At 51.6% G+C, this 27182-nt stretch overlaps 1 protein-coding gene across 2 annotated transcripts in view; it reads right to left on the minus strand.

Annotated features, from left to right (window-relative positions):
- Window positions 1-4393: 4393 nt before the first annotated feature.
- Window positions 4394-27182, minus strand: part of LOC116080140 (keratin, type II cytoskeletal 80) — a 92245-nt gene continuing 69456 nt past the window's right edge. Inside the window, exons 1-9 of one of the 2 annotated variants that reach the window (XM_031356427.1) lie at window positions 26468-26888; window positions 20851-21059; window positions 15842-15902; window positions 15223-15318; window positions 8447-8611; window positions 7829-7954; window positions 7125-7345; window positions 6269-6324; window positions 4394-6132 (exon numbers count right to left, since the gene is read on the minus strand). In XM_031356427.1, the coding sequence (XP_031212287.1) occupies window positions 6008-6132; window positions 6269-6324; window positions 7125-7345; window positions 7829-7954; window positions 8447-8611; window positions 15223-15318; window positions 15842-15902; window positions 20851-21059; window positions 26468-26767 (1359 nt within the window). In that variant the 5' untranslated portion in view covers window positions 26768-26888 and the 3' untranslated portion in view covers window positions 4394-6007. Of the gene's footprint in view, window positions 6133-6268; window positions 6325-7124; window positions 7346-7828; window positions 7955-8446; window positions 8612-15222; window positions 15319-15841; window positions 15903-20850; window positions 21060-26467; window positions 26889-27182 lie in introns of those variants that run through there. The other variant, XM_031356421.1, reaches the window with a different exon arrangement.

Genomic DNA, 27182 nt, shown 5'->3' on the forward strand with positions numbered 1-27182 from the left:
GAGGAGTATGGGGGCATCGGTCTCAGAACTGAGGTCTAACATTGGAGCCTAGTATATGTAGGTCTGAGGCTGAGCATTTAGCTCTTCCAAAGACATCCCTAGCTGCTTTCTTTCTGCCTCTTTCCTGGAGGCTCTGGAGACGTGTTGGTTTTGCCTCTGCCAGGTGAGGGCAGTGGTGGCTGCTGCACTGGTTGTCTGGGCGGGGTCAGCCTTTTTCCACTGGAGAGCACCCTGGGTGACTGTGACAGAGGGAAAGAGGAGGGGCTGGGCCGTTTCTCTAACCCTCGAATTCTCTAAATTTATCTCTGAGAATGGACAGGTAGGCTTAGTCACTCCAAAGGACAGGCTACTGTGGCCTGATAGAAAGCCCATCTCTTCTCCGCTGGGGATTTGGGAAAACTGGTAAAGGCTTGTGTTGGCTGTTAGCAGCATTATTAAGCAACTGTTCTGTGCCAGGCACCATACTAAATTCTTTTCTCATGCATCATCTTTAAAAAAAAGAAAAGAAAGAACGATTTATTTTTATTTTATGTATGTGGGTGTCCTGCCTGCATTATGACTGTGTGTCACGGTAGCCAGAAGCGTGTTTCATATTTCCCTAGAAATAGAGTCTTGAACCCTCCCCTAAAAAAAGATAGTTTTCGAGCCACCTTGTGGGTGGCTCCAACCTGGGTGGGAATCCAACTTGATGCCTTTGCTAAGAGCAACAACGAGCGCTCTTAATTGCCACACCGTCTTCTCCAGCCCCCATGTCTCATTTTTAAAAAGCTTTACAACAAATTCACTATGCAAGTGTAGTCCACCTCTCAGAGAATGTCCCAACCCCGGCCCCTCTCCCTGCCTCCATCCAGTGCTTGGATACAGGTAACAAAGTGTCTAGGTTACTATGGGGGCAGCTCCCGCGGGAGGGGTGTGTCCCTCCGGGAACTCAGATAACCAAAAGCTCAAGGTGCCCACTGGTATGCTGAAGGCACCATTACCTGAAACACTGGATATTTCAAGAGTAGATATTGATGCATGATGTTTGGGAAGGGGTTTTGTGAAGGACCCTTTCCTGCGATAGCCTGTAACTAGTGCAATGGCAATGCGGCAAAATAAACAGCTCACCCATCAGCCTCATCTTCCCCTTGCTCACTCTTCCCATAGGTCTCCAAGGGACTCATAAGACCCCCAGGATTTCCCCTGTCATTCTGCTGTGTCAGCATGATTTCTAGAATAGCTGAAGGCTCCAACAACCAACACAGATGGACGGATGGTGGGGGATCTTTAGCTCCTCCTGCCCCCAGGCCTGTGCCAGAGACTTCACCTTTAATGTCATTAAAACTCTGGAATGGTGACTAGCCTAGGCCCCACAAAAAAAAAAAAAAAAAAAAAAAAAACCAAACCAAACCAAACAAAACAAAACAAAAAAAACCCTGACAGAAAGAACCTGGCACAACAGGGACAGAGTGAGGGACATGCATGGATCCTGGCGTCTGCTCTGGGCTCCAGTCTTTGAAGACAAAGATCCTCTTCCTCTCTCTCCTCCTCACTAAACATGCTCCATGATGGCGCTCTGTATTTCTCAGTTGCTATGGCCCCTTGTTATCACCATCTGCTTGTTCCTTCTTGCAGAATTAGTCATGTACCAATAGCATGCTATACTCCCAGTGGACACCAGACTGCAGTCTGTGCTCTTGAGTTGTATCCTGGTGAGCATTTCGGGGGACCTCCACACATTATAGAAGCTCATAGTTTTCTTTGTTCATCTCCAGGAACCCTGCCGGGCGCTGGGCAGTCTGGGCCTAGCAAGGTCACTCACTCCATCTTCTGTGTTACCTCTAATGCTTCTTTGACTTGGCTTCCCCTCTTCTGGCAACCCCCTGTGACAGACTTCACACTGCATTACAGCCTCCATTTCACTGGGGTGTCAGTCCAGGCATCTCTGGTTTGTCTCTTTCTGTTTCTGTGTGTGTGTGGGGGGGGGAGGTGTCTCCTTTAGCAGGAGCAGAGCTCCCAAACGTAAGGATATGCTTCTTTTTATGTGTGTTTCCCTTAGAGTTGGACTTGCCAGGAGAAGTGGAGGGAGGGAAGGTAGGCAGTCTCATGAAGACAGCCTGCAGGACCTGCCTGGGCTCTGGATGAGGACTCTGGCAGACACTTTTTCTGGAGCTTCAAGGGGAATCGATTCTCAGGCACAAAACACCTTCTCTGAACACTAACCATCAGGCTGAGTTTAATTTCCAGCAACCACATGGTGGCTCACAACCATCTGTAATGGGATCTAAGGCCCTCTTCTGGTGTGCCTGAAGAGAGCAACAGTGTACTCAGATACATGAAATAACTAAATCTTTTAAAAAAAATGCTTGTAAATGAATGACTTGGGCATGTGTCATACATTTCTAAAGAACTCACGAGTCAAATAGTAACATTGTTTTAACTCTGCAATAATAAAGATGCTACAAGTGAGAAGTCCAGGGGGCAGCTGCAATGGTATGGATCAGGAAATGAATGACCTTCAAAGAAAGTTATATTGAAAAAGATGGCTGAAAATTAGTGTTCAGACCACACAGTTGGAAGCTGGTAAAAAAAAAAATCCAGAGAATATAGGAGATTAAATATGTCACAGAACCTTGGAGCATGAAATTCCTATTTATGTCTGGAAATTCAAACAGGTGTTTCAGAGGTAGGTAAAATAGAAAACAAAGAACCACCTCAACTCTCTGGAGAGGACATGGGCTTCTCTGCTTCTCTGTCCTGTGCCCTGAGAGCAGGTCCTGTCAGTCAAGTCCTGAGGGGAAGGGAGAGCCCAGCCTATGGCCTGGCTGTGCTGTGCCCCCTGTGTGCCACGATGCAGTCTCCTTGCCTGGCTTTGAACCTCAGACTTAGTCAGTTGTCTATAACGCTTTATATCTACCCTATCAACAGTAGTGATGTCACTGATGACATTTCCCATTGGCTGAACTGTCACAGGTCAGAGAGTGGCAGCAGAAGATGATGTAGTATTCCTGACAGGAGTAAACACAGCCCTGTCATCAGATCCCCAGACACCTATGAGGCAGTAAGGAGAGCTATGTGGTCCCTGCCACTGACAGGCAAATTGAGGTTCAGTTTGTCCAAGGCCTTGTGAGCTAGGGAGTAGGTGGGCTACAGTGTGCTAGTTCTTGACCTTTCCCTCACCCACCCAAGGAGCCACTTCTGTACCTCGCACAGAAGTCTAGGTTAGTCATTGTGAGTTGCCATCTTACTTGAGAATCTGACTGTGGGCTCCTGGTAGGAAAGAGAGGGAACTGTGGTCTTGGTTTCCTAGGTTAGGGCTTAGAGAGGGTCATTTAGAACATCTATATGTCTGTCTGTCTACTATCTATCTATCATCTATCTATCTATCTATCTATCTATCTATCTATCTATCTATCTATCTATTATCTATCTATCTATTGTCTACCTAGCATCTATTTACCTATCTATCTATCTACCTATCTATCTATCTATTATCTATCCATCTACCAATCTGTCTATTGTCTACCTAGCATCTATCTATCTATCATCTATCATGTATTTATCATGTATTTATCTATCTATCATCTATCTATCTATCTATCATATATCTATCTATTATTTATCTATCATTTGTCTATTCATCTATCTAGCAATCACCTATCTATAAATCTATCTATCTATCTATCTATCTATCTATCTATCATCTATCATGTATCTATCAATCTATCATCTATCATCTATCATGTATCTATCATCTATCTATCATGTATCTATCTACCTATCTATCTATTATCTATCCATCTACCAATCTGTCTATTGTCTACCTAGCATCTATCTATCTATCATCTATCATGTATTTATCATGTATTTATCCATCTATCATCTATCTATCTATCTATCTATCTATCATATATCTATCTATTATTTATCTATCATTTGTATATTCATCTATCTAGCAATCACCTATCTATAAATCTATCTATCTATCTATCTATCTATCATGTATCTATTATTTATCATCTGTCTATTCATCTATCTAGCAATCACCTATCTATAAATCTATCTATCTATCTATCTATCTATCTATCTGATGTGTGCCCTGTTGGTCTGAAGTTACAGCTCAGTCTATGGATAGGACACTTCCCTATAACCAGAGAGTTCATAACTCCCTGAGGTCAACCTGGGATGTATGTGACCAAACCACTCCAAGAGGGAATTTGAGATTAGATACTCAAGCAAGACATGGTGGTGTATACCTGTAATTATAGCTCTTTGGGAGACCGAGGCAGAGGAATCAAGGGAAAGGCATCCTTGGCTATATGAGTTTGAGGCTAGCCTGGGTTACCTAAGATCCTGTCTCCAACACACACAAAGCCAGCAACCGATGAACAAAAATGAGTGTGCAGCAACGTTATCCGTGGATGAATCTCAGTACTTTATTCACCCCTTGCCCGAGTCAGCCAGTCAAGTAGGTGGCTGGAATGAATTCTCTAAAATCTGATAGTATGCTCAGCACTTATCATGCAGAAACAGGAAGGGAAGCAATAAGTTAAAAGCCACATAAGTTATGAAAAAATAATATATATGTTCTATATATCATGTCCCACTGAGGACTGCTCCCTTGGAAACGGATAAATAGCCCGAGAGAAAGCAGCAATGAGCACCCGCTTTGGGGACTCTAGGGTTAAGCATATTGCTGGGCTCCTTTGGCCTGGAGGAGCTGGCAGCCTATCAACACTCCCTGCAGGCCTGGAGGGCCAGGGGCTTTGAGGATACCTGGTCTGGGAGAATGAGATGCAAGGATGGAAGACTTGGGTTAGGAGAGGAGGTGAGCCAGGAGCCAGGAGCCAGGAGCCAGGACATGGGTCCTGGGAATAAAGGGAGTTGAGAAGAAGGCTGGTGGCATGGGAAGGCTGGCACTGCTGAGCCCCAGAGGTGAGAGCCAGGGCTGGAACACACAGACACCCTTGATGGATGCAGAATGGCTCTCGTGGGTTAAGTCCTTTGAAGGCCCTTATTGGGGCTTCCTGGGCCAAATTTATGTCTAAGAAACTTCCAGATCTTTCCAGGCTTAGCCTTCTTCATGGCCCACCAGAGTCAGGGGAAATACACTTGGAGGAAGGGAGGGGAGGAGGGAGGGAATTGGCCCACTGAGTGGAATGTCTTAGGGGATAGAACAGAGGCCCTAGGAAGTGACATGGGTAGGGGATGGGCATTTCTGGCAGGCAGGGCTCTAGTGCCTGCTGTTCAAAGGACAAGTGTTGAGGGTAGAGAGACCTGGGCTGGAACCAGAGCCCAGATTTCAGGATGGTGGTCCAACCCAGAATGGCAGGGAGGTGAAGGCAAAGCCTGGTGTCAGACTCTTTATCTCTGGCTTCTGCTTCTAGGGCGTTGGCCTTGGCCAGAATAGCTTTGAAGTCAGTTGGGACATCTTAGTCCCAGAAGGGGGTACACGCAGGCGTCTGGGCCACTCTGGGGCTCAGGCTTTTGTCTAACACATCAGGCCTTTCTTTCCTTCGTCCCCCAGTACTGTCAGGTGTCTGGGAAGCCTAAAGGCAGGGAATCTAGGGGCCCTCAGCCCTCAGGCCCAGGTGTTCAACACCACCTAGAAGACAAAATCCAAGTGTACCCTTCAGCCCAGTTTATGTCCTGGCTATGGGTGAGGATGCCAGCCTCAGGTTTGAGGCAGAGGCAAGGCAAGGCTGAGGCAGAAGTCAGGGCAAGCAGTGGGCAGAAGTCAAGCACCTTGTCAGAGCTCTGTGGGAAGAGGAGCTTCAGAGGAGCAGAGAGGTGGCAGGCCCCAGACTCCCCTTTGCCCGTCAGGACAAGCTGCAGCCAGGAGGCTGGAGGTGGCAAAGGAGACATGGATGAAGAACAGATATGCCAGTTCTCTCTGCCTTCCCTGACCGTCCAGAGGAACCGAGTCTCGGCTGGAACTCACTTCTCCTCCCAACCTGGAGGCTCCAGGCTATGCTCTTGAGCTTAGCTGCAGTGGAGGTGACCTGAGGCTCTTCCTGGGGTTGCTGTCTTACTCAGAGGCCTCTGACTCCTGGGAGAGGTACTTCTCTGACATCTCAGTGATCTTGATCACTGGGCCTCTGCGGTTTTTCTTTTTCCTGGAGGGGGTCTTGGAGAGGCCAGACTTGGAGGCAGCTACAGGGGACATAAAGGAAAGGGTGTGGAAGGAAGGGCTGGAGGATTTGAAGCAGCTTACATCATGCCTTTGGGGTCCCGGTGCCCCATACCCCATGCATCCCTGTCTTGGGTCTCTGGGCAGGGGTGAACTTACTGGTTCTGCATTGGGATTGCACGGCACTGACCACGGTGGCAGAAGGCAGGTCCATCCTGTGGGAGGGAGATATGGTAGGGTGTGAAGGGAACCTGGGATTTTAATCCCATAAGGATTGGGGACTGGAGTTGGCTAAGTACAGGGCAATTCTTGGCTGTCACTCCCAGGCTTGTGGTTGTCCTGTCCTGTAATCCTGGCTAGCCAGCTTCCCTTGTCTATGCATTCCTAGAGGCCAGGGGGCTGAGGAACCACCGCTATCCTGCCTTTGGCTCCTCAGACACTTGATGGTGTTAAGGGGAGAGGGGAGGAGAGTCTTGCTGCTTGAGACCCAATCCTGGGCTTCAGATCAACCAGGATGCTCGTACTTTGCCCTTCGCCCAGGGTCAGCTCCAGGGGCCACAGTCCCTTCTTTGCCAAGCAAACACAGTAAACATGGCTGAGTACTTTTTAAAAAGGATATCCACCTTGAACTTTTAAAAAACGTGTGTGGTGTGTGTGTGTGTGTGTGTGTGTGTGTGTGTATGTGTGTGTGAGACAGTGTACATGTGAAGGTCAGACTGGTGGGAATTAGTTCTCTCCTTCCACCACTTGGATTCCAGGGATAAAACTCTGGTTGGGAAGCTTCGGCCTGAGCCATCTCTCTGGTCAGATTTCTATGGCTTTCCCATCACAGGTGTGCCATGCTTAACATTAGCCCATTTGCCAGCAAGGCAAACAGGCCATACAGAACTAGGTTCCAATTCCAGTAAGTGACTGAGTGAGGCAGGACCACAGGCCTGTCAGGTGGCAGGCTTTCAGCCCCGCCTTGCCCCACCCCACCCGCCAACCTTGCACCGCCCCTCTCCCCTTTCCTCACCGGCTTTCTTCTCCTTCCATCAGCTTGTGGTAGGTGGCGATCTCTATGTCCAGAGCCAGCTTGGTGTTCATGAGGCCCTGGTATTCTCGTAGCTGCCGGGCCATGTCCTGCTTGGCCTTCTGCAGGGCACCCTCCAGCTGGGCCAACTTGTCCTTGGCGTCCTGGAAGGCCAGCTCTCCTTGCTCCTCAGCCATCTTGATGTTCTCCTCCAGTTTCAGACACTGCAGCCAGGAGGCCAAAGAGAAGGAGCAGTGAGTGGGCCAGGCCTGAGGCTGCCTCTGTCCCAGTGTGTGAGTGTAGCTAAGCAACGCCATTTCTAGATGTGGTAAGCTTACAGAGGGCTTGCTTAGACCTGGGACGTTTCACAAGCTTCCACAAGGAGTCCAGACCAGAAGCTGAAACGTAGGCCTCATTCTTCTGTATGATTGACTGGGCTTGGGCAAGGATGAGGGCCTTGGTTTGCATGGGGGTAGGGGAGTGCTTTCTGATGTCCCAGTAGCTTAGGGCGCTTTACAGAAGTCACGGGATCCTCAGAGCCACCATAGTAGCAGGCTTTCCATTTGGCAGAATAGGAAACTGAGGCCAGAGGCACGCACAGACCAGACCTACTCAGGGCCATTCGGCAAGGTCTTGTGTGTACCCAGTGTGACCAAGCATGTCTCCTGACCCCGAAATCCCCACTGGCCCTTCAGAAGTTTTCTCACATGGCTCTTGACGGAGACGATCTGAGACCGCAGCTTCTGGATGCGCACGTTGAGGTCCGCGATCTCACAGCGGCTGCTGTGGAGGCTGTTCCCGAACTCCGCCGAGCGGGCAGCTCTCTCCTCAAGCTGAAAGGGTGTGGAAGAGGGATGGATGGTAGGGGTGGCCTGCTGCAGCCCCCTCAGCATCCCTCCCGGCCTCATCTCTGTAGTCTATCGCCCCTTCCCCCTCCAGCCCCGTGCTTTTCTGGTGTTGTTCTTCTGGCCACCCTGGTAAGCTACACCCACACCTAGCCATACTGTGACTCCAGGAAGGACCCATGCAGTTTCCCTCTTCCTGCTGCCCCTGGAGCCCTGGAGCCCTGGAGCCCTGGAGCCCTGGAGCCCCGGAGCCCCGGAGCCCCGGAGCCCCGGAGCCCCGGAGCCCTGGAGCCCTGGAGCCCTGGAGCCCTGGAGGAACTGCCTCTCACATTTTCCATGCTGCCTGTGGACTGGATGCTACAACACTGTCTGCATATGCTCGCTGCTAGTCCTCAGAGAATCCCAAGGCCCAGAGCCACATGGCCTCAGCCACCTCCTGTCTAGTCCTTCTTATCCCTCCCTGCAGGATTAGTCCCTAACCTGGCTCCGTGAATAGGCTTCAGCCTCCTCCAGGCTTCGAGCAGCAATGGCATCGTACTGGGCCTTCACTTCCTCCACGATGCCGCTCAGGTCGATGTGGCAGCGGCTGTCCAGGCCCACGGTCACTGACACGTCTTTCACTTGGGCTGTAAGGTCTTTCAGCTCCTGGGCAGCACAGAAAGGGGAGGCTCAGGGTTGTTGCAGAGGACTCAAGGTCTCTCACACACAGTCCGTTTGTCCCCTCATGAGGTGGGGACTATGCTATCCCCTGTGATTTCCCAGGGAGTCAGGTGGCTCTTACTGCTCTCTCTGCCTCCCCTTGTTCTCCCTCTGAGTGAGGGCAAAGGACAGGGGTGGCTGTGACTTTCATACTCAGGCTGGGACCCCTCCTCCAAGCCGGCGGGGAAGGCCCAAGCTCCTGGCTGGCTGGTGTTGAAGTGGGGTTGAGGGGCAGGTTCCCCTGCTCTCTGTTGCCTTCTGCTTCCTCATTGGGTAAGGAGCCCCAAGGAACCTGGCAGGATCATCTTCAGGTGTGGGCCCCCACATTTGTTGATGGAACATGTAAGTTTACTGGATAGATGTTGGGCCGGAGAGGGTGGGGCCGGAGGATACAAAATGCTCTGGGCCCAGAGGCACCTCTGCTATCAGAACCATTAGTCCCCAGAACCAGCTGGAAGTAGTAGTGTCTCCTAGCCCCTGGCCGAACTCCAGGAAAAGTGTGTTTGCCACAAATGCCCATAGTTTAACCTTCCATGTGGGGAGGTGGAGGCAACTGCAGGGGAGTGGGGTTCTACTTGGTCTCTCAAGTTCTGTGTTAGCATAGCTTAGCACAGAGGAGCTAAGCTATCTAACTATCTATAGTGCCAGGCCAGCTTTCTTCCATCCCAGCTGGCTTTCCCACGGGAAACCTCAGGACTAAATAGTGAGATGTGTGGGAACAGGGGTCTCTCAGGGACTGCAAAGTGTTGCCAAGAGGCTGGGCTGCTTCCTCTGAAGGGGCCTCAGGGGGGGAGGAGGAGCAGACTGTGTGTCATCGGAGCATGGCTGCCGGCACTCTCCACAGACAGGTGAGTCTGCTGGCCACAGGGGGCAGGCAGGGAGCCAGCAGAGGTGGCTGTGTGTGTGGCTGCGGCTCACTCTGTGGGTGTACAGCCCGGACCGCCTCTGCTTCTTCTGGCATTCACAGGTCCCTAACATTGTTTCAGTCCCGATTTTCCAGATGGTACATCTGGTTGCTGACAGCCTCATTCCCAGGCAGTATCCAAACAAGAGGAGTGAACGAAAGTTGGTGGGTATTGCTGGAAGTCTTCAGTTGCCTGTTTCATTTTTCTTCCTTATAATTTTCTTACTGAAGATGCAGAATTCCCCAGGGTCTGACTTTAATCCTGTGCTGATGTGCATGCAACACACTTGTCAGTTTCTCCCCGGCTTCCTAGAACAGCTAGCACTTGGATCTGGAGGCCTGCTTAGGTCCTGATTCAGCTGGTTTGCTTATGGCCATATACCCTGACCTTTATTACTTTGGGGTCCCCTCCCCTGTTCATCATTATGCCTAGAAAGCTCATGATGGTGCCTCTAGTTTCTGCCCCTCGCAGGGGCTGGGGCTTCTTACTGGTGGTTGGTGTTCTAGAGTATAGATTCAGAGACAAGGTAGGGTCAGATGGGCTCTCTGGACAGTGGCATCTCCTGGAAAGGAAGCTCAGGGGCTGCAAGAATTCTATAGCCCTTTGAGCTGCCAGGACCCCAGCCTAGGGACTAGGAGCTGTGGGATCTTTGATTGATCTTCGGATGAATGGAATATAAATCTCTGGGTAAAGACAGGCTGGTGGCACTGACTGGAATCAGGCTGGCAGTCACCACAGCCCCATCATCACCACCAACATGGCTCCCTGCAAACGGGCATCTGCTAGGACAATTTTAGAGATGTAGTTCTGGGAATCCTCTGGTGGGCATGCAGTGGAAAACAGTGAGTGAAGATCACAGATATAGCCCCACACCCTTCATCTGGCCTGATGAAAAGGCCAGGGCCTGGCCAGGAGATGCTACAAAGTCCAGGTCTTCCCTGTTGGGGCCAGGGGATGGCTGACACTGACAGCACCACCTCAGAACTTCAGAAAGAAGCAGGCAAGGCAGAGCAAGATAAACAGAAGCAGGAAGTGGTGTTTGGAACAGCCGTGTGCCTGTCCAGACATGCCGCCCCTCTGCGATGGAGGGCATAACAATGCTTACTTGTGTGGTGAGGTGCCACCTTGGGGTGAGTCCCTGACACCCCAAGTTGGCAAGAATTGCACCACAGTATAGTTTAGAGTTTCCCTAGGGAGCTGGAGTTGGAGGAGGCTGCTGTGTATGGAGACTGCTGTGTATATGTCTGTCTCACAGTGTTACCCCCTGAGAGCTCTGAGGAGACAGTGGCTCTCCCAGGGTAACACTCCCCCAGAGTGATGTTGCTTGGTAAAACCACTCTGAGAGGCACTGTATTCTAAATGGGACCACCTTGGATTCATTAAGTAACTCTGATCAAGTTTTTAAATGGCCCCAAGCCTCCATTTTCCATCTGTAAGATGGGTGCCAGACAAAACTAAAAGCAGATAATGCTTTTCAAATATTTACTCCATGGAAGACATTATTCTAAGTGCTTTAGGGTCTGTTAAGAACTAATGTCTGGGCTGGGAGGTGGCTAAGTGCTGGGCAAGGCTAAGGCCTGAGTTTGAGTCCCCAGACCCATGTAAAGCTGGGCACAGTCCCCTCTGTGCTAAGCTATGCTAACACGGGCACCTTAGTGTGCATCTGTGATCCTCCTGCTCCTAAAACTTTTGAGATGGGAGGCAGAGGCAGAATGTCCCTGGAAGACTGAGGGCCCCCTAGACCATCATGCTCTGCTTTGAATAACAAAAACACAGTTCCCAGTCAAGGGGGAGAACTGACACCAGAGGTTCTCATCTGACTGCCACAAGCACATACCTACAGTCACACGCACACACAGAGGCACACATACACTCATGCATGTACTCACACATGCACACACACAGGCACTTACCCATGCATGCACACACATGCATGCACACACTCGCATATGCCCATATGCATGCACACACACATGTACACAGGCACACATACATATACACATGCATGTACTCACACAAGCACAAACGTGTGTACACACACACATGCACACACACTCCCAACAGCACAGTGCAGTAGTATTGTGTTTCCTATTTTACAGATGAGGAGATAGAGCATGGAGAGAGAGAGAGAGAGAGAGGGAGGGAGGGAGGAGGGAAGGAGAGGGAGAGGGGGGTATTAAAACAACCTGCTCCGGCCAGCTCCCATAGTTACTGAGCCAGGTTTTAAATCTGGCTGCTCTAAAATCTGTACTCACTCTGTCGTTATCCAAATCTACAGAGTTTTCAGGAGCACTAACTGAGAGTTTGTCTAGAGAACACTCCGTACAGTACCCAGATGATAGTAAGTGATCAATACAGAGTAGCTAATGCCACAGTTGCTGTGATTGGCAAGGATAATAAGGCTGGGATATAGATTGCAGGGCAGAGCAGCCTGTTCTGAACCTGTCTCCCTGCCAAAGCCATTTGGATGGTGCTGGCACCTCTGCAGTCTCCCAGGAGACTAGCTGCAGGGGGTGGGGGGAAGGTTCTTAGCTGATTCTGCCCAAATCTCCCAGGATCCGGGGCTTCTGGGTATGGCGGGCAGTACTGAGACTAGATACATGCAGATCCCATGCATACTGCAGAGCTAGCCAGTGGGTTCTACCCAGCTGTCTGGAAATGGCCTTGTAGGTACCCAGCCATGTGCTCTCTGGTGTTGAGGGGAGAGGAGGGCTCCCCACTTTTTTGGAAATTGATGGGATATAGGTCTATAACACAAGGCTTTTCTGATTGGACCCAAAGTTGAAACTCAAGTGTCCAAGCCTCCAAGAGCTACCCATAGTCCACTGTGTTTTCCTGTCATGAGAGGGAGCTGTGGCCTCTACCTCCCTTTCTCAGGCCTGCTCTGTCCAGGAAGGGAGCCGGTCATTACCAGTGGCCATGGAGCACGTGGGACATGACTCGTCTGACTGAGATGAGCTACTCTGAGCTACTGTGAGTGTAAAGTGTGCTTCAGACTTTAAACCTTTTTGAGTGTGTGCTTGTTTCCTGTGCAACCCTCTGGCCTGGAACTCACGGTATAGAGGCTGGGGCCTTGAACTCTTGATCCTCCTGCCTCTCTCTCCTCAGTGTTCAGATTACACCTGACTCTGAACATTTAATAGGAGAAAGAAAAGTAAAATAGTCCACTAATATTTATATTGATTATGAATTAAAATACTCATATTTTGGATTTGTTGGGTTAAAAGAAATATGTTATTAAAACAATTCTGTCTCTCGTTTTGGGGAGGGCAGTACTAGAGGTTGTTGTATCCTGGGGTCTCCTAGTACTAGGGAAGCACCCTACCAAAACGTCATAGCCCAGCCCAGCTTCCTGCTTTAAAGCATGGGCTCTGGAAAACTCCTCCATGTCTTGGATTCTATTTCTGACAAGCAGCCCTGGCTTAGGGGCTCCCTGGCATCTCTTTGGCAAACGTCAGTCAGCTTCTTCTCAACAGAAGCACACAGGGTGGATCATAAAGCCCGCATCCCGGTGCCCAGCTCGATGGTGCTCACAAAAGTAGAAGCAAGCGTGTACAGCTGGCCTCTGTGGTCACCTGCTTCTCAGAGGGTTCAGCCAAACAGAGATGGGGTAAAACTGTCTCTCTACTGACATGTGATGGTGCTTTCCCTGGCCATTGGTTCCTCAAACAATATGGTGTGAGAACTACTGTTTAAATTGTCTTTGGTAGTGTAAGTAATTCTACAATACAGGGTGGGGTGGGGGAGAAGGTGCCAGGTCACATGCAAACAATGTGTTTCTTTATGTGAGAGACTTCAACATCAGGTGATTTGGGTATATGTAGGACTCTTGCAACTGATGGCAAAGGATGCTATGGTGGTTTGGATAAGAATGGCCCCCTGCTCCCTGTAGGCTCATATATTTGACTGTTTAGTTGTCAGGCAGTGGCACTATTTGAGAAGGAGTAGGAGGTGTGGCCTAGTTGGAGTAGGCGTGGCCTTGTTGGAAGCTGTCATGATAATGGACTAACTTCTGAAATTGTAAGCACGACCCTAATTAAACACTCTCTTCTATAAGCGTTTCCTCTGTCATGGCATCTCTTTTGTTGTTCTCCTAAACTTACAAATGTGGAAACTGAGGCACAGAGAGGTGACACGGCCTGACCAGAGGAGTCAAAACAGAATCCAAGAGCCGTGGCTCCATCCAAATGGAGTTCACAGGCCTAGCTATTGATAAAGGAGCCAAAAAGTCTCTTTAGGCGTATCTCTGGCAATGTTTGGTTATGACCAGCTTCCTGCTGCCTGGGCCTTAGCTGCAGGCCCTTCACTTTGCCTTAGAGCTCATCAGTGAGCATAGTGGAACACAGGAAGCATTGGCCCCTGATGCCTGCCTGGTCCACACCAAGTCAAAGGGAGCTTGGGCAGAACAATCATCCTGTAAGGTTGTGGCCTGGGGCTAGAGGACTGTGGTGGGCAATATACTTCCTAGAGCTGCTGGTGTGGTCAGCTGGGAGCTGGCCTTCTTACTGCTCCTGAGGGTGGGGGTTCTCTCTATTACGCTCCATCCCACAGCCACAGATGACTGTGAGCTCCACAGGGGTCCTAGGATGCTGAGCTGGATGGAAGAGAGGCCTAATATCCCCTACCAGGCTGGGAAGCTGTGCTCAGAAGTCTGTGGGGCCAATGGCAGAACTCTGCATGCAGTGTGTCTGTGACACTGACTTCTGCTCCAGCCTTGGCTTCTTTGCTATGGCTTGGCACCAGCTGCTGGCAGCATTTGGCTTTGGAACCTGTCAACCCCAGCAACGGCTCTCTCTACTTCTTATTATACTGTAGATATTTGTCAAAGATCATGCCTGTACGTCTTAGCCATGAGAAGGGTGATATGGAGCGGGAGTGGGGGGAAAGAGAGCATGGTAGGATGCCCAGGAAGGTATAGTGTTCATGAAGAGTTAAGCCCTTGAGTTTCCCAGGCTCAACTGAGGACCTGGGAGATAGATGGGCCTATGTTCTAGAAGCTCTTCTATCTGCTTTTGCCATATCATTTTAAAAATTAAAAATTGTGGGCTGGTGAGATGGCTTAGTGCGTAAGAGCACCGACTGCTCTTCCAAAGGTCCTGAGTTCAAATCCTAGCAACCACATGCTGGCTCACAACCACCTGTAGTGAGATCTGATGCCCTCTTCTGGAATGTCTGAAGACAGCTACAGTGTATTTATTTATAATAATAAATAAATCTTTGGGCCAGAGCAAACAGGGACTGAGAAAGCGGGGTCTACTGGAGTGAGTGGGGCCGACTGGAGCAAGTGGGGTTGACTGGAGTGAGCAGAGGCCCTAAAAGTCAATTCCCAACAACCAGATGAAGGCTCACAACTCTCTGTACAGCTATAGTGTGTGCTCATATACATGAAATAAATAAATAAATAAAGCTTTAAAAAAATGAAAAATTGTGCTGAATCTCATCATGAGTCTTCCCATCTTAGCCAAGAGTGGGAGAGGGTGAAGCTCTTAATTCATCAGAGCCAGAAGAGCTATGGACTGGTCGGCGGGGCCCAAAAGGAGTTCAGCCTAGGTAGGCTGTGTGGCAAAGGGAAATGTAAGGACCATTGACACCCAGAGAGCACTTGGGAAGCTGTGATGCCATTGGCTGGAAATAGTGATTGTGTTTTCTCACCTGCTCATAGACTGTTCTCATCAGCTCTACAAAGCCCTGAAGGCCCTTGAGTTTGGTTTCCAGTTCAGTTCTTCGGAGACACTCAGCATCCAGGTCCTGCGGTTGGGAGTGGAGGTGAGAGTGGAGACTAAGAAAGCCAGGGCTCAGGGTGGGAGTTGGGTGGGAGTCAGGGGAAGGGGATGACACCCAGAGGAAGTCTGCCTCTGAGCCTGGAGAACGGAGCAGCCTGCCACTGGGTCTTTCTGCCTCTTGGCCCCTCAGCCCATGTGCCTGAGGGCTTTGCTTAGGTATCAAGGTAAGTGGATGATGATGGTGACAAGGTCATGATGGAGGGAGGGTCATGATGGAGGGAGGGTCATGTGGGAGGGTCATGATGGAGGGAGGGTCATGATGGAGGGAGGGTCATGATGGAGGCAGGGTCATGATGGAGGGAGGGTCATGATGGAGGATCACGATGGAGGGAGGGTCATGATGGAGGATCACGATGGAGGTAGGGTCATGATGGAGGATCACGATGGAGGGAGGGTCATGATGGAGGATCATGATGGAGGGAGGGTCATGATGGAGGATCATGATGGAGGGAGGGTCATGATGAAGGACCCTGGGTCCTGAGTGTTACCTTCTTCAGCTGGACAAAGGTAAACTCCAGATCTGTGCGCTTGGAGATCTCATCTTCATACCTGTAGGGAGAGACATTCTTTAGCAATGTTGTAGAACTTGGGGTTTGGTTAACTTGAGGGGTCCAGGTCTCTGTTAGACCTTTGTGCTTTGTGACCACTAGAGAAGGTGGCCATTCTGGATGTGGAGGCACATGTTTATAATTCTAGCACATGAGAGATGGAGACAGGATTCTACAAGCTTGAGGCCAACCTGGACTGCAAGTGCTAGGCTGTTCAGGGCCACATAGTGATGCCTTATTAGGACAAAAAAATCAAACCAAACCAAACAAGAGAACTTGGGTCTTGCTTTGGTGGACACGGACTCTACTGCACAGTCCTCTGGGAAGCCTTCTTGACTGTGTACCCCTTTCATAGTGGCTCCTTTCTCTACCCACCCCCAGAATCACAAGTGCAGGTGGGCTATGCCTGTGGTCAGTCCTCTTCTAGCATCTAGCTCATTCATCTTGTTACACCTGAGAATCTTGAGGGGAAAAGACCAAATCCATGATTGTCCATTTAAAGCAAGCTGCATTTTGGGGTACACTCAGGACTGGCCAGATGTCTGTCTCACCCTAAGTCAGGATTTGAGAGCAGCCCCTGCTGGCATCTTGAAGTCCCTTTTGTATGAGAGATAAGGTGTTCACAGGGAGAGTCAGTTGTTTATACATTGTTTGAAAGAGGCAATGAAAGGGAAGGAACAGGGGTAAGCATACACATCATGAGAATGGAGTCCCAAGGAGTTTACATGAGATCTAAGAAATGGGAACTTATTCTTAATTACAAATAGAAACCTTAACTTGCAAGAACTTAACACAGGACAAACAGGGATTTAGACTCACCTGTCTTAAGTGCCATCAGTGCCCTTATTGTATATCGCTCCTGTTTTGGTCTCCCACTAACTTACAAGATATGCTGTTTCTGTTTGGCCTCCCACTCTCTTCTCTGGGTCTACCTCTTCCCTGCAGCCTAATTTTGCTCCTTGGCTTCACTAGAGAGTGGGGCACCATCTTATTTTGTGACCTCCAACGGGAAGCAGGGAGAGAAATCTCCAGTGTGTTTAGAGGCAGCTAATTTCTCCCAGCCTTCTTTACTTCTTGTGTCTAAGGCTCCCCCAACTCTGTCTCTCTGTCTCTGTCTCCCTCCCTCTCTCTCTCTCTCTCTCTCTGTGTGTGTGCACTCGTGTTTGTGTGTGTGTGTGTGTGTGCGTGTGTGTGCGGAGGCTGACAGAACCTGCCTGCTGCAGTGACATTAATCCATGGTCTGTCCTGCCTGTCAACGGCACTCCACAAAGCTTAACTCTCTTCCATGTTGCTTCCCTCCTGTGTCAGGCTCACCCTGGGTTTGTAAAAAGGATACTGTTGGGTGGGGACAGGACCCTTGGGTCCCTCATTTTACCCTCTCCTCTTCTAGTGGATGGCACCTGCCAGCCTCAGATGTCCTATACCAACCCTCAAGGACAGCCACAGTGGATCAGGGAAGTGGGTTAGTGTCTTCTCTCCTTTCTAGGAATGCCTGACTCAGGGCTCTAATTACAGGTGCCTACTGCCCCAGCCTCTGACCTCCCAGTAGGGCAGTGTCACAGTGGCCCTGGCAGCTGACTAGACCCACATGTTTTCTGAAGGGGAGTGGACCTAAGGATGTCACTGTTCACAGGACACCAAGGTCTCTAAATCGGGGAGTGGGCTGCATTTGGCTTTACCCTGTCTTCCAGGAATCTGTGAGGGTCTCTGAGGGCCACGGTGGGGCTGGACAGGGGTCCTGCATCAGGGAGAACAAAATGCTCAGAAGTTCTGACTACAGGTGTACACATGTGTGCGGCGGGTACCACAGGCTCCTTTTCCTTGTGTTCCCTCTCCTGTGGCCTTCAGAGCTTTCAGCTGGGGGAGGACCTCAGGGTCCTGTGACAGAGACTTCTGAGCAGTGCTGGCTAAGCAGAGGGCTCAAGTGCTAGCTCCCTGAGTATACCACTTATGTGTGCGCTTTGTCTGTCACCGTGAACATGTTGTGAGGTCCCGGTGCTTGCTGCAGGTCTGTCAGCTAGCACTACTTCAACCTCTGCCATGGCATCTAGTGCTTCCACAATCAAGCCTCTGGTGGCCCTGGAGAGAGTGGGACTGGCTCTGTGAGCATCGTTATAACCCCTTAGGGTTGTTTGAGTGAGGCATGCTCTGGGATCCCTTGTAATATTCCCCTATCTTGGGGATGAAGCCAGTGAGCCCCTCATCCTGCTGCCCTCTAAATGCAGGTAGCTGGTTAGCACCCTATTTCCTCCAGGCAACGGAATCCACCAACCTCAGGGAGGCATCTGGTGGGACCCCTGGGTGCCAGGTTCCTGCTCAGCTCCTTCTTCTTTTTCCATTCCCTGGGCAGCCTTCTTTTCTGCTTCCCCTTTGGATAGCCATATCATCCTGTCTCTGTCACTGTCCTACTTTTTCTTAATGGCTTAGAGCCATGTCCTTGGTGGCTGTGTCCCCCAAGAAGGTTTAGGAGGTGCCTGGTCCTGACTGAGCACTGTGATGCTGCCTAACTCTATGAATGAGTCCTTCACCGGGAACAAAGGGCCTTAGCTTAGAGTGTTTCAGGCAGACCCATCAAGACAGACCCACTGGAGACCTGGTGAATACACACACACACACACACACACACACACACACACACACACACACACCACATATTTTAAGGGCAGCCAAATGGCCTTCTCCAAGTAAGAAAAGATAGCAGGAGAGTTGGGGCTAGAGGGAGTATGCCTAGGTATCCTGCTTAGGACCTTGAGATAGCCTCCCAGGAGGGCCAACGTCTGGGGCCTAGGCTAATTAATGGTCCCCCAAGAGGTCTAGGGCTTAGCATGGGTTCCAGACTGGGGCTGGTACCCAATCTCCCTGAGTCTTGTGGTATTCATTCCCAGTTTTTGTGTGAGCTGGAAGAGCCCCTTCCTCAAAGGGTGTTCAAGCTGCCTGAGTCTGCCCCAGCCTGCGGTCAGATGCTTAGCTAGCTAGATTCAGCCTCTAGCTGTCACTCAACTACACACCTTTTCTCATCAACCAACTCATGCAGCTCTGTGCTGTCTCTGAGACTCCTGTGAGAGCTTGGGCACCTTGCTTCCTTTTGCTGGGCCTCTACATTGTTACATTGTTACATTGTTCTTAGTAACTAGGAGTTAGGCTAGCCAGACCTTGGGGACCTCTGCAAGTCTCCACCCACCGAGACTCAGGTGATGCCTATCTTCTGTCCCACCTCCAATCTGTCACCAGCTCCTGAACCTGTTCTCAGGCCCTTTTTAGCCTGTCACATAGCGCCCCCCCCCCCTTTGTTTATTTCTGGGAGCAAGACTGAGCTCATCACCTTGCAGAGGCAAGGCACAGCTCCTCCCTGTCCAGGCTCCACCCCACACCAACAGCTTCGGCTCAGCCTGTAGACTCAAAACTCCCGAAGCCCCATTATGAGACTTATTCTCTTCTTCCCCTCCCCAGAGGAGATCAGCCTTAGCCTAAACAGCAAGGCAGATAGGAAGCAGGTCAGCGGCCAGGTGACAGCAACCAGTGGTGCCTTAGAGAGACTCAGCTGCAGGTCCCCAGGGATGCCATGGTGCTTTGTCATGGCCATTGAAGGTGGCAATTTTGTTTAGTAGTTCCTGCCCTGTGACTCCTATGAGGCGCTCAGACCTATTAGAGTAGTGAAATGGGCTGCCGCCCTGGTGGACGAGTGTTCAAAGTTCTGAGAGATCAGATGCCCATGTGGGTTTCCTAGGATTTGGGAGGGCAGGGCTCTCTGGGAGGGGTGGCTTATATGGAGCTTCAGCTCAGGATCCTGGGTTCCTAGGCAAGCTGCCCTACCCTCTGCTCTTCCTGGCTGCCCCTAGAATGCTGGCCTTACCTCAGACTGGTAGGGTGTGGACCACACTGTAGGACAGGGATCAGCCATGCTTGGTTCCCCATTCCTACCCCCACCCCATCGAGGGTGGAGCCCCCTCAGGAGGAGACCCAGCCCTGAGGACGGACTCAGGGTATGCGATGTTTATCTGCTCTCCTCAGCTGCCTTGTTCTGGAGGGCTTGCCCACTACTTGATCTTAGAGGGTCCCCTGTCCTGAGCCCCTCCCCCCTCAAGTGTTTATTCTGCCTTCCTAGGCTAGCCAGTTCAGTTAAGCCAGTTTGGTCAACTTCAACCTTCTAGGGGACAGAAAAGTCACTGCCAGACACCAACCTGAAATCTCATTTTCTTGCTCATGGCATCTGAGGTCAGTGTCAGTCACCGTGTCTACTCACTCAGAGGAGAGTTTGTAGGATATGCTTGCCTGAAGCCACAAAGCTAGGGGCCTGGCACGACAATGAGTATTTCCTACTTCAATGCCTAGGCTGGACCTGTGACTACTGGGTGGCGCTTGCCCACCTTCTGCCTGTCTGTCCCCCTGCCCCAGTAGCTGTAAGAGCATTGTGTGGGCAGGGGCTATATTTTCATCATCTTCCTGGTTTCCCAGCTTCCTTGATGCCAAGCAGCATTCCCTATAGGGGGTTGCTGCTTTACAAAGATAAGCCCTGTCCTGTCCGTCCCTGGCCTGCACTTCAGTGTTCCTTCTTCCCTGATTCCAAGAGCACCTCCGAAGTGTGCCGCAGAACATGGCCTTTATGTTGCTTTGCTAGAGGCAAGATGTCCTGTCCCAGGGTAGTACACAGGAGTTGGCACACATGCAGTCTCAGGAAAGGCTGTTGGTGGGAGCCAGGCCTGTGTTGCGCCAGCACCCAAGGGCTTAGCAGAAAGCCAGTGCGGCTGAAGCTTGATGGATCAATCCTAAGTGATATAGGTTCTCCCTATACCTGCAGTATTTGCATGTGATGTTCTCAAGAGTTATATCCAGAGAAGATCAGTGTTCTACCCCATACTTCCTCTTTCTCCACCTTGGGTGCACCCCACCAGAGCCCAGCCTGGTCCTCACTCTCAGCCTTTACCCCTGGTTCCCAGTGTGAGACCTACCTGACTCGAAACTCCTCCACCTTCTCTAACACCTGCAACAGGTTGGCCTCCAGCTGTCCCCGCTCCTGGCTCACTTTGCGCAGCTCCTCCTCCAGCCGGCCCTGGAATGTCTCATAGTGGTGGCTGAGGTCGAAGGTGGCTGATCCCTGGCCCTGCAGGAAGCTCCATCGGGTCTCCAGCAGTTGGTTGCGTTGCTCCAGAGCTTGGACCTGCAAGAGCAGGAGGGTACTGAGTAGGTCGTCAGGTGCCACACTGGGTTTCCTGGACAGGCTGGGGGACCCCGAGGTGGGGCTCCCCGTCACAGGGCAGCTCATCTGCACACGTTCACCGACACTGGCTCCACTCAGCACGAAAAGCCACCTCCAGTTCTTGGCTGTTGAGTTGAAGATGCTGCGATAAGGACAGGATGAAGGTGGAGACAAGAGACTGACGGCTTTCTAACCTGGGCAGGGCTTCCATCCAGTGAGGGAGGGGAGCAGGGGTGCGGAATGCCTGCCTGTCACCGGCTGGTGCAGGACTGGTAGAGCCTGGGAAAATAGAGGCATGGGAGACATCGGGGTCCTACCTGCCTCTCCTGCATGGCAAACCTGATTTTATCTGGCCTTGAGACCCAGCCAGGTAGGCTTGCTTTGCATGTTAGTATTAATCCTCCTGACCCAGACTTGCAGATTCTTTGAGCCTCAGTTTCCCTAGCTAGAAGTTGAGGTTGATGATACTGCCCGTCTGAAAAAGCTGTCAGGGGGCAGAAGGTGGGAATGAGCTCAGGAAGAGGCAGCTGCTGGCATGTATGAGCTGCCAACTACTGTGCACCAGACTGGTTCCAAGTGCTTCGTGTTCCAACTTCTTTGAGGCAACACCCTGTGGAGTGGGTATTGCTATCAGCACAGCTTCCAGAGGGGGGCATCCAGCCCATGGAGCTGTGAGAATCGCCTGAGGTCACTGAACTAGCAGGCAGCTGGGCCAGGCCTGGCACCTGGAGTTTTGTTTGTTTGTTTTGGGACAGGGAGGTCTCACGTGTTACCAGCCTCCGAAGCTCATTATACATATAGGTGAGGGTGACCTTCGATTGCTGGTTCTCCTACCTCTGCCTCTCAAGTTCGGAGACCACAGCTCCTGGTTTGTGTAGTAATCTGGGCCTTGGTGCATGCTAGGCAAACACTCTGCCACTGAGCTGTGACCCTAGCCCTGAACTGAGCTCTTTAACCACTGTGATGTTTCATTGCTGCCCTGGGGCCCAGGGCCCTTCTGAAGTGGCTTTTTCTCCAGGCAGAGTCAGGGTGACCTTGAACATGGGGACCTGGAGGGCTCTGAGCCCTATAGTTTTCCCCAAGTTTTGGCTGCCCCCTCACCTCCTCTCTCTCCCACCAGCCTTGGAGAGTGTCTGGTTTCAGTGGGTGGAGTTAAAGCCATCTTTAAGGCCTGCTAAGGAGGAATGGCTCCTCCCTGTGAATTCTACAGAGGCACCCACATCATCTGGATCACAGCTAGGCCCCCAGAAGGCTGCGTGCCTACTTCTGTTCTAGCTTCAGTTCCCACTGGAGCAATATCCCAGGATGATGGGGATTTCCCGGCTCTGTTCTCACCCTGCCTGTCATTTTTTGGGGGGGGGGCTGCCTTCTTCCATTTTATCTGTTCTCTCTGTTCTCCCTCGTCCTGGAAGCCCCCACTCCCACCCAGCTTCTCCCTTTTAGCCTGGGAGCCCTGGGTAGCCACGGAGGTAAGAGCTGGCTGGGCCGTTCCTGAACGGCTGTTCAGGCCGTGGGATTCGGTGCTAATGGTGGTATGCTGAGGGTGCTGGCCCTGCTCCCAGGACCACAGCAAGACAGAGCTGTGACAAGCATTTGGCACTTTTGTTTCTGGAAGGGAGGGGAGCAGGAAAATTGGATAGAAGCATGAACTATGACTCTGGTGAGCTTTCACTCCCCTGCCTCACACCCATCTCTCTGGGAAGTTTTTGCAAGACACTGCCTTAAACCTGTGCCACAAGCAAACTGGTTCAGTCAGGCTGGAGGTCAAGAAGGTTCTGCCTTGCTCTGTGTGTGTATGCGTGTGTGTGTGTGTGTGTGTGTGTGTGTGTGTGTGTGTGTGTCCCCATGTGTGTGGGAGTATCAGCTCACCCCACCTTCCCTCCATTTTGACAAGCAGGAGTCCGTGTTTACACTGAGGGTGCGGTGAGAGGAGAGACGTGAGGCTCCTACCTCCACCCATGAGCAACAGAAAAGCCTTTATATCAGGAAGTTCTTCCCTTAGTCTAACTCCTGTGGGAAGATGCTGTGAATATACCAGCCAGTATAGATAGAGATCATGTGTTCTTGGGGGGACCAAGGGTATACCCTCTGACTTCCATTAGTTTTGGGAGTCTCTTGTCTCAGTGGGTGGAGATGAAAAGTCACTTTTAACCATAGCTTGCTAAAGGCAGAAAGGCTCCTCCCTGTGGGAACAAAGACCTAGGGAGGGCCAGTAATCCCCATCCCCAGAGGAGCCACTGCACTCTCCTCTAGCCGGTCCCTCTGCCCTGTGGGGAACAGTGGCAGCTCTTCGGGCCCTGCCCTATCAGGGCACAGTGGCAGCTTTGGGTGTGACTTCTAGAGCAAATTCCTGGTTTATCCCCCACTCTGGTTATCCCCCACTCTGCAGTTAGGGAAACTGAGACTGGGAGCTGGAGGGAACCAGGTCAGACTGGACAGGACTTACAGTGTGAGATTTTTTTTTTCCTTTTCTTTTACAGGGGACTCCAAGTCACCTTTTGAGTGCTTGACTGGATCTTGTATGTTCCTTGGGGAGGGTCCAGCCACTGAGTCAGCAGGGAGACATTGACAGAGATCCCTGAAGTGCTGGGAAGATGTCAAATTCCGGCTTTAGCCGAGAAGCACAGAGACCCACAGGAAAGCTGGCCAGTGTCGATGCCAGCAGGGCTGACAACAGAGACATCTGAGACCTTGAGAGCTGGCATGACCCATCCTTGTCTCCAGCTGTCCACCTCTGCTCCTGGGTTGTCCTCTGGGCTTGGACAGTCCTTTCCCAGTGCCCCAGTGCCTAGGCTGTCTACATGTTGAAGATCCCTGTAGCAGCCCTGATAGAGAGGACTCTGCCCTCCGGGGCCTCCCTCGTCTTTCCCTATGGCTACAGCCTTGTTAGTCCCCCACTGGCAGGAACACAGGCTGATGAGCCGTAGAATCTGAGGCACAGAGAGGGTAAGTGACTTACTAAAGGAAACACAGACTATAAGTGAGGCAAACACCACAGCAGTAGGCCTCTCTGCCAGGCTCTAGAGGAATCACTCCCTTGCCTTACACACAGACACACACACACACACACACACACACACACACACACACACATACACACACACACACTGGTTGTTTCTCAGGGCAGCAGAGGGCCATGAAGGGGGAGAGGAGTGGAGTCCTCCTTCCTCTTCTCTGCTCAGAGCCCCAGCCTTGCTCTGGGCTTGGAATCCATCTTCTGTGTTTTCCCTGCCTGTATATCTCTCTGAAACCTGGGCTGTGCCTTACCTATAGGCCCCTCCCCACCATTCCCTTTACTCTTCAGGCCTGGGGTGTGTGTGGTTGGAAGAGGGTAACTAGGTCTGGGAGCTCCCTGAACCTAGCTCTCATGCTCAGAAAGCTTGAACTATCTGCTAGATGTGCTCTAACTACTATTCAAAAATCATCCCATTTGATTGACAAGCCCATTACACAGATGTTCACTGAGGCCCAGAGAGGTTTAGCAGTTCGCCTGAGGTTACACAACAGGCTAGTGGGGAGTCCAGGATTTAAATTCAGAAATAGGGTTCTAATGCTTTGTTAGTCTCTTGGGGTCTCTCACAGCCTCTGCTTAGCACCGGGCTCCAATAAACAGGGCTGGAAACCATAGTTCCCTGTACCTCTCGAGAGCTGAGAGGCTTGAGTTCTGTTAAGGACCTTCAAGGGTCTGAGTCCGGGACCCCAACTCTGAGGGCTCCTTCCCTGGGCCTACACCCACGGTTCCCACCCTGTGCCCATGGCAGTGGCATGGAGTGACATCAGCATTGGCAATCATTCGAAGGAGAGAAAAGCCACCCATGGGAGCCAAATTACATAGTTCAGCAAAGCACTCCTTTTAAGGGATTAGCCAGGCTTGTCAAGGAGGCACCTCTGCAGGGCCTACCTCCTGGGCAGTGGGTTCCATCTGTGCAGCTGTGGGAAGGGCTGCTTGCCCCTCCCCAGATCTGGGCACCTCAGGTGTAAATGAGGAACTCTGAACTAGTCAGATGAGGCAGGGAAAGACACTGTTTCTGCCTCAGGTCTCTCGATCTCTCTGTCAGTCTGTCTCTCTCTGTCTCTCTCTGTCTCTCTGTCTCTGTCTCTGTCTCTGTCTCTGTCTCTGTCTCTCTCTCTCTCTCTCTCTCTCTCTCTCACACACACACACACACACACATCAACATCATACACACAGAGACCTGAGTTCAAATATAAACCTTATCAGTTGTTGGCTCTGTGACTGTGGGCAATGCAACGAGTCTCTCTGGTCCAATTACCTCCTCTGCACAGCTGGGAAAACAACATCTGTAGTGATGTTAGCTAGCACTGGCCCACAGCTGCCTTCCTAAATTCCTGTGGCATTCAGGCATCCAGGCCACATGTGACACTCTCTTCTCACTGCCTGTCTGTACATTCCCACAGCTCAGGACCCCAGAAATGTGCAAGGGTTTGCAGAGTCAGAAACCAAGAGGCAGATAATGACTGGCCAGGGTTCTCTGTTCCACGCCATGTCCCGCAGTGTCTTTCTTTACAGTTAAGGGGATATGAGGTGAACCTGGGGTACCCTGTGGTGCCTAGCCCTGCAGCGTGCAGTTCAGTCAGTGCGCTCCGACACAGGAGGAAGCAGGGCTGGGAAGATTGCTCACAGAGGTTTCTTGGGGTGGCTGAGTGGGCACAGGCTTGGGAGGTAGACAGGGCTTCCTGAAGCCCTAGGCTAGCTGCAGGCAGCGAGTATAGGAAGTGTGGGGGCTATGTTGTTAGCGGCCTGTTCCTTCCTAGGTGAGTGAAAAGCAGGCCAACTGTTGGCTGCTGGCTGGATTCTGACACAGTCCTCTACATTCCTTTCTCCTGACGAGCCAAAGTTGCGTCTTTACTCATACAAACTCCATGGCAGCCTCCTTTGCCCGTCCCCCCGCCCCCCAGCCCGCCTTTGGACCTGCCAGAACAGCAGCTCTGCGGATGAAGGGGGAAAGCCAGCAGGGTGGGAGGGAGATGCGGAGATGCTTCTGGAACAGGGGCTTGGGGTCAGGAGGCCATCTTAGCAGTATCTCCCATCCTCCCACTTGGGCAGAGGTCAGCAGGCCACACCCCCATAGGCCTTCCTGAGAAGCACCTCTTGACTGCTACAGGGGTACACTGACCCGTCCCGCTCCAAGCCAGGTGGTGTGCCCTTATCCGATACCCCTCAGAGTCATCCTAAGGGTCCTTTCACCCCAGACACCAGGATGTAATTCAGGCTTCCCTAGCCCATCTCTGCAGGTTTAGCCATGCTGCGTCCCCATTGGCTGGAACCAGGGGCGGGGCATGACAGATGCTCAGGGAACCACCAGCCAGATCACCTGGAAAGCCTGGGTGCCCTCTCCCACTCAGCTCACCTTGCCAATGAGGGAGGCAAATTTATCATTGAGGACCTTCATCTCCTCCTTCTCTTGGTTCTTCTGCTGTTGAACAGCTGGATCCACCTTGAGGTCCAGAGGCACCAGCAGGCTAGGGTTCACAGTCACCTTGGGGATGATGCCAGCTGGCCTACAGCTTGTGAGGCTTCGAGAGCTGAAGCCAGGCCCAGGGAGCCCACAGCTGCCCCATCCTGAGGTCCCAGGCTGGGGACTGCCCGCAGGGGTCATCTCGCAGCCACTGAGGCTGCTGAAGCCAACGACGCAGGAGCGGTAGGCCATGGTGGCCCCCCTGGGCCTGGGAGCCGGAGGGCTCACCAGTGAGCTATGGGGCTTTGGAGTTGGTGGCTGGCAGCTGCCTCCTGTCACATCCAGGGCCGGCTGGGGACTGAGGCGAAAACACCTGTTGCATAGTGTTCATTAGCTACAGGAGGGCGGGACTCTTCCAAGCCAGACCAACCTGTTAGTTAGATGATGTGGATACCGCCCCTCCCCCGTACCACAGCTTTCTGCCTGCCCTACAGGGGCTCTGCCTTGTTGAAGGGGCTTGTCATAGTCCCCTGCAAGAGGGACCAGACTGAGGAGGGGGGCTGAGGCTGGGCTGACTGGGTGGAGCAGGGTGGTCAGTGCCAAGAAGGCAAAGTTCCGAAGGAAAAAGCCAGGAGAAAGGCGGGCAGCCAGCCGCAGATCACTGCAT

The sequence above is a fragment of the Mastomys coucha genome, unplaced genomic scaffold (genome assembly GCF_008632895.1).
Source record: "Mastomys coucha isolate ucsf_1 unplaced genomic scaffold, UCSF_Mcou_1 pScaffold11, whole genome shotgun sequence".
In the NCBI taxonomy this organism is placed as follows: domain Eukaryota; kingdom Metazoa; phylum Chordata; class Mammalia; order Rodentia; family Muridae; genus Mastomys; species Mastomys coucha.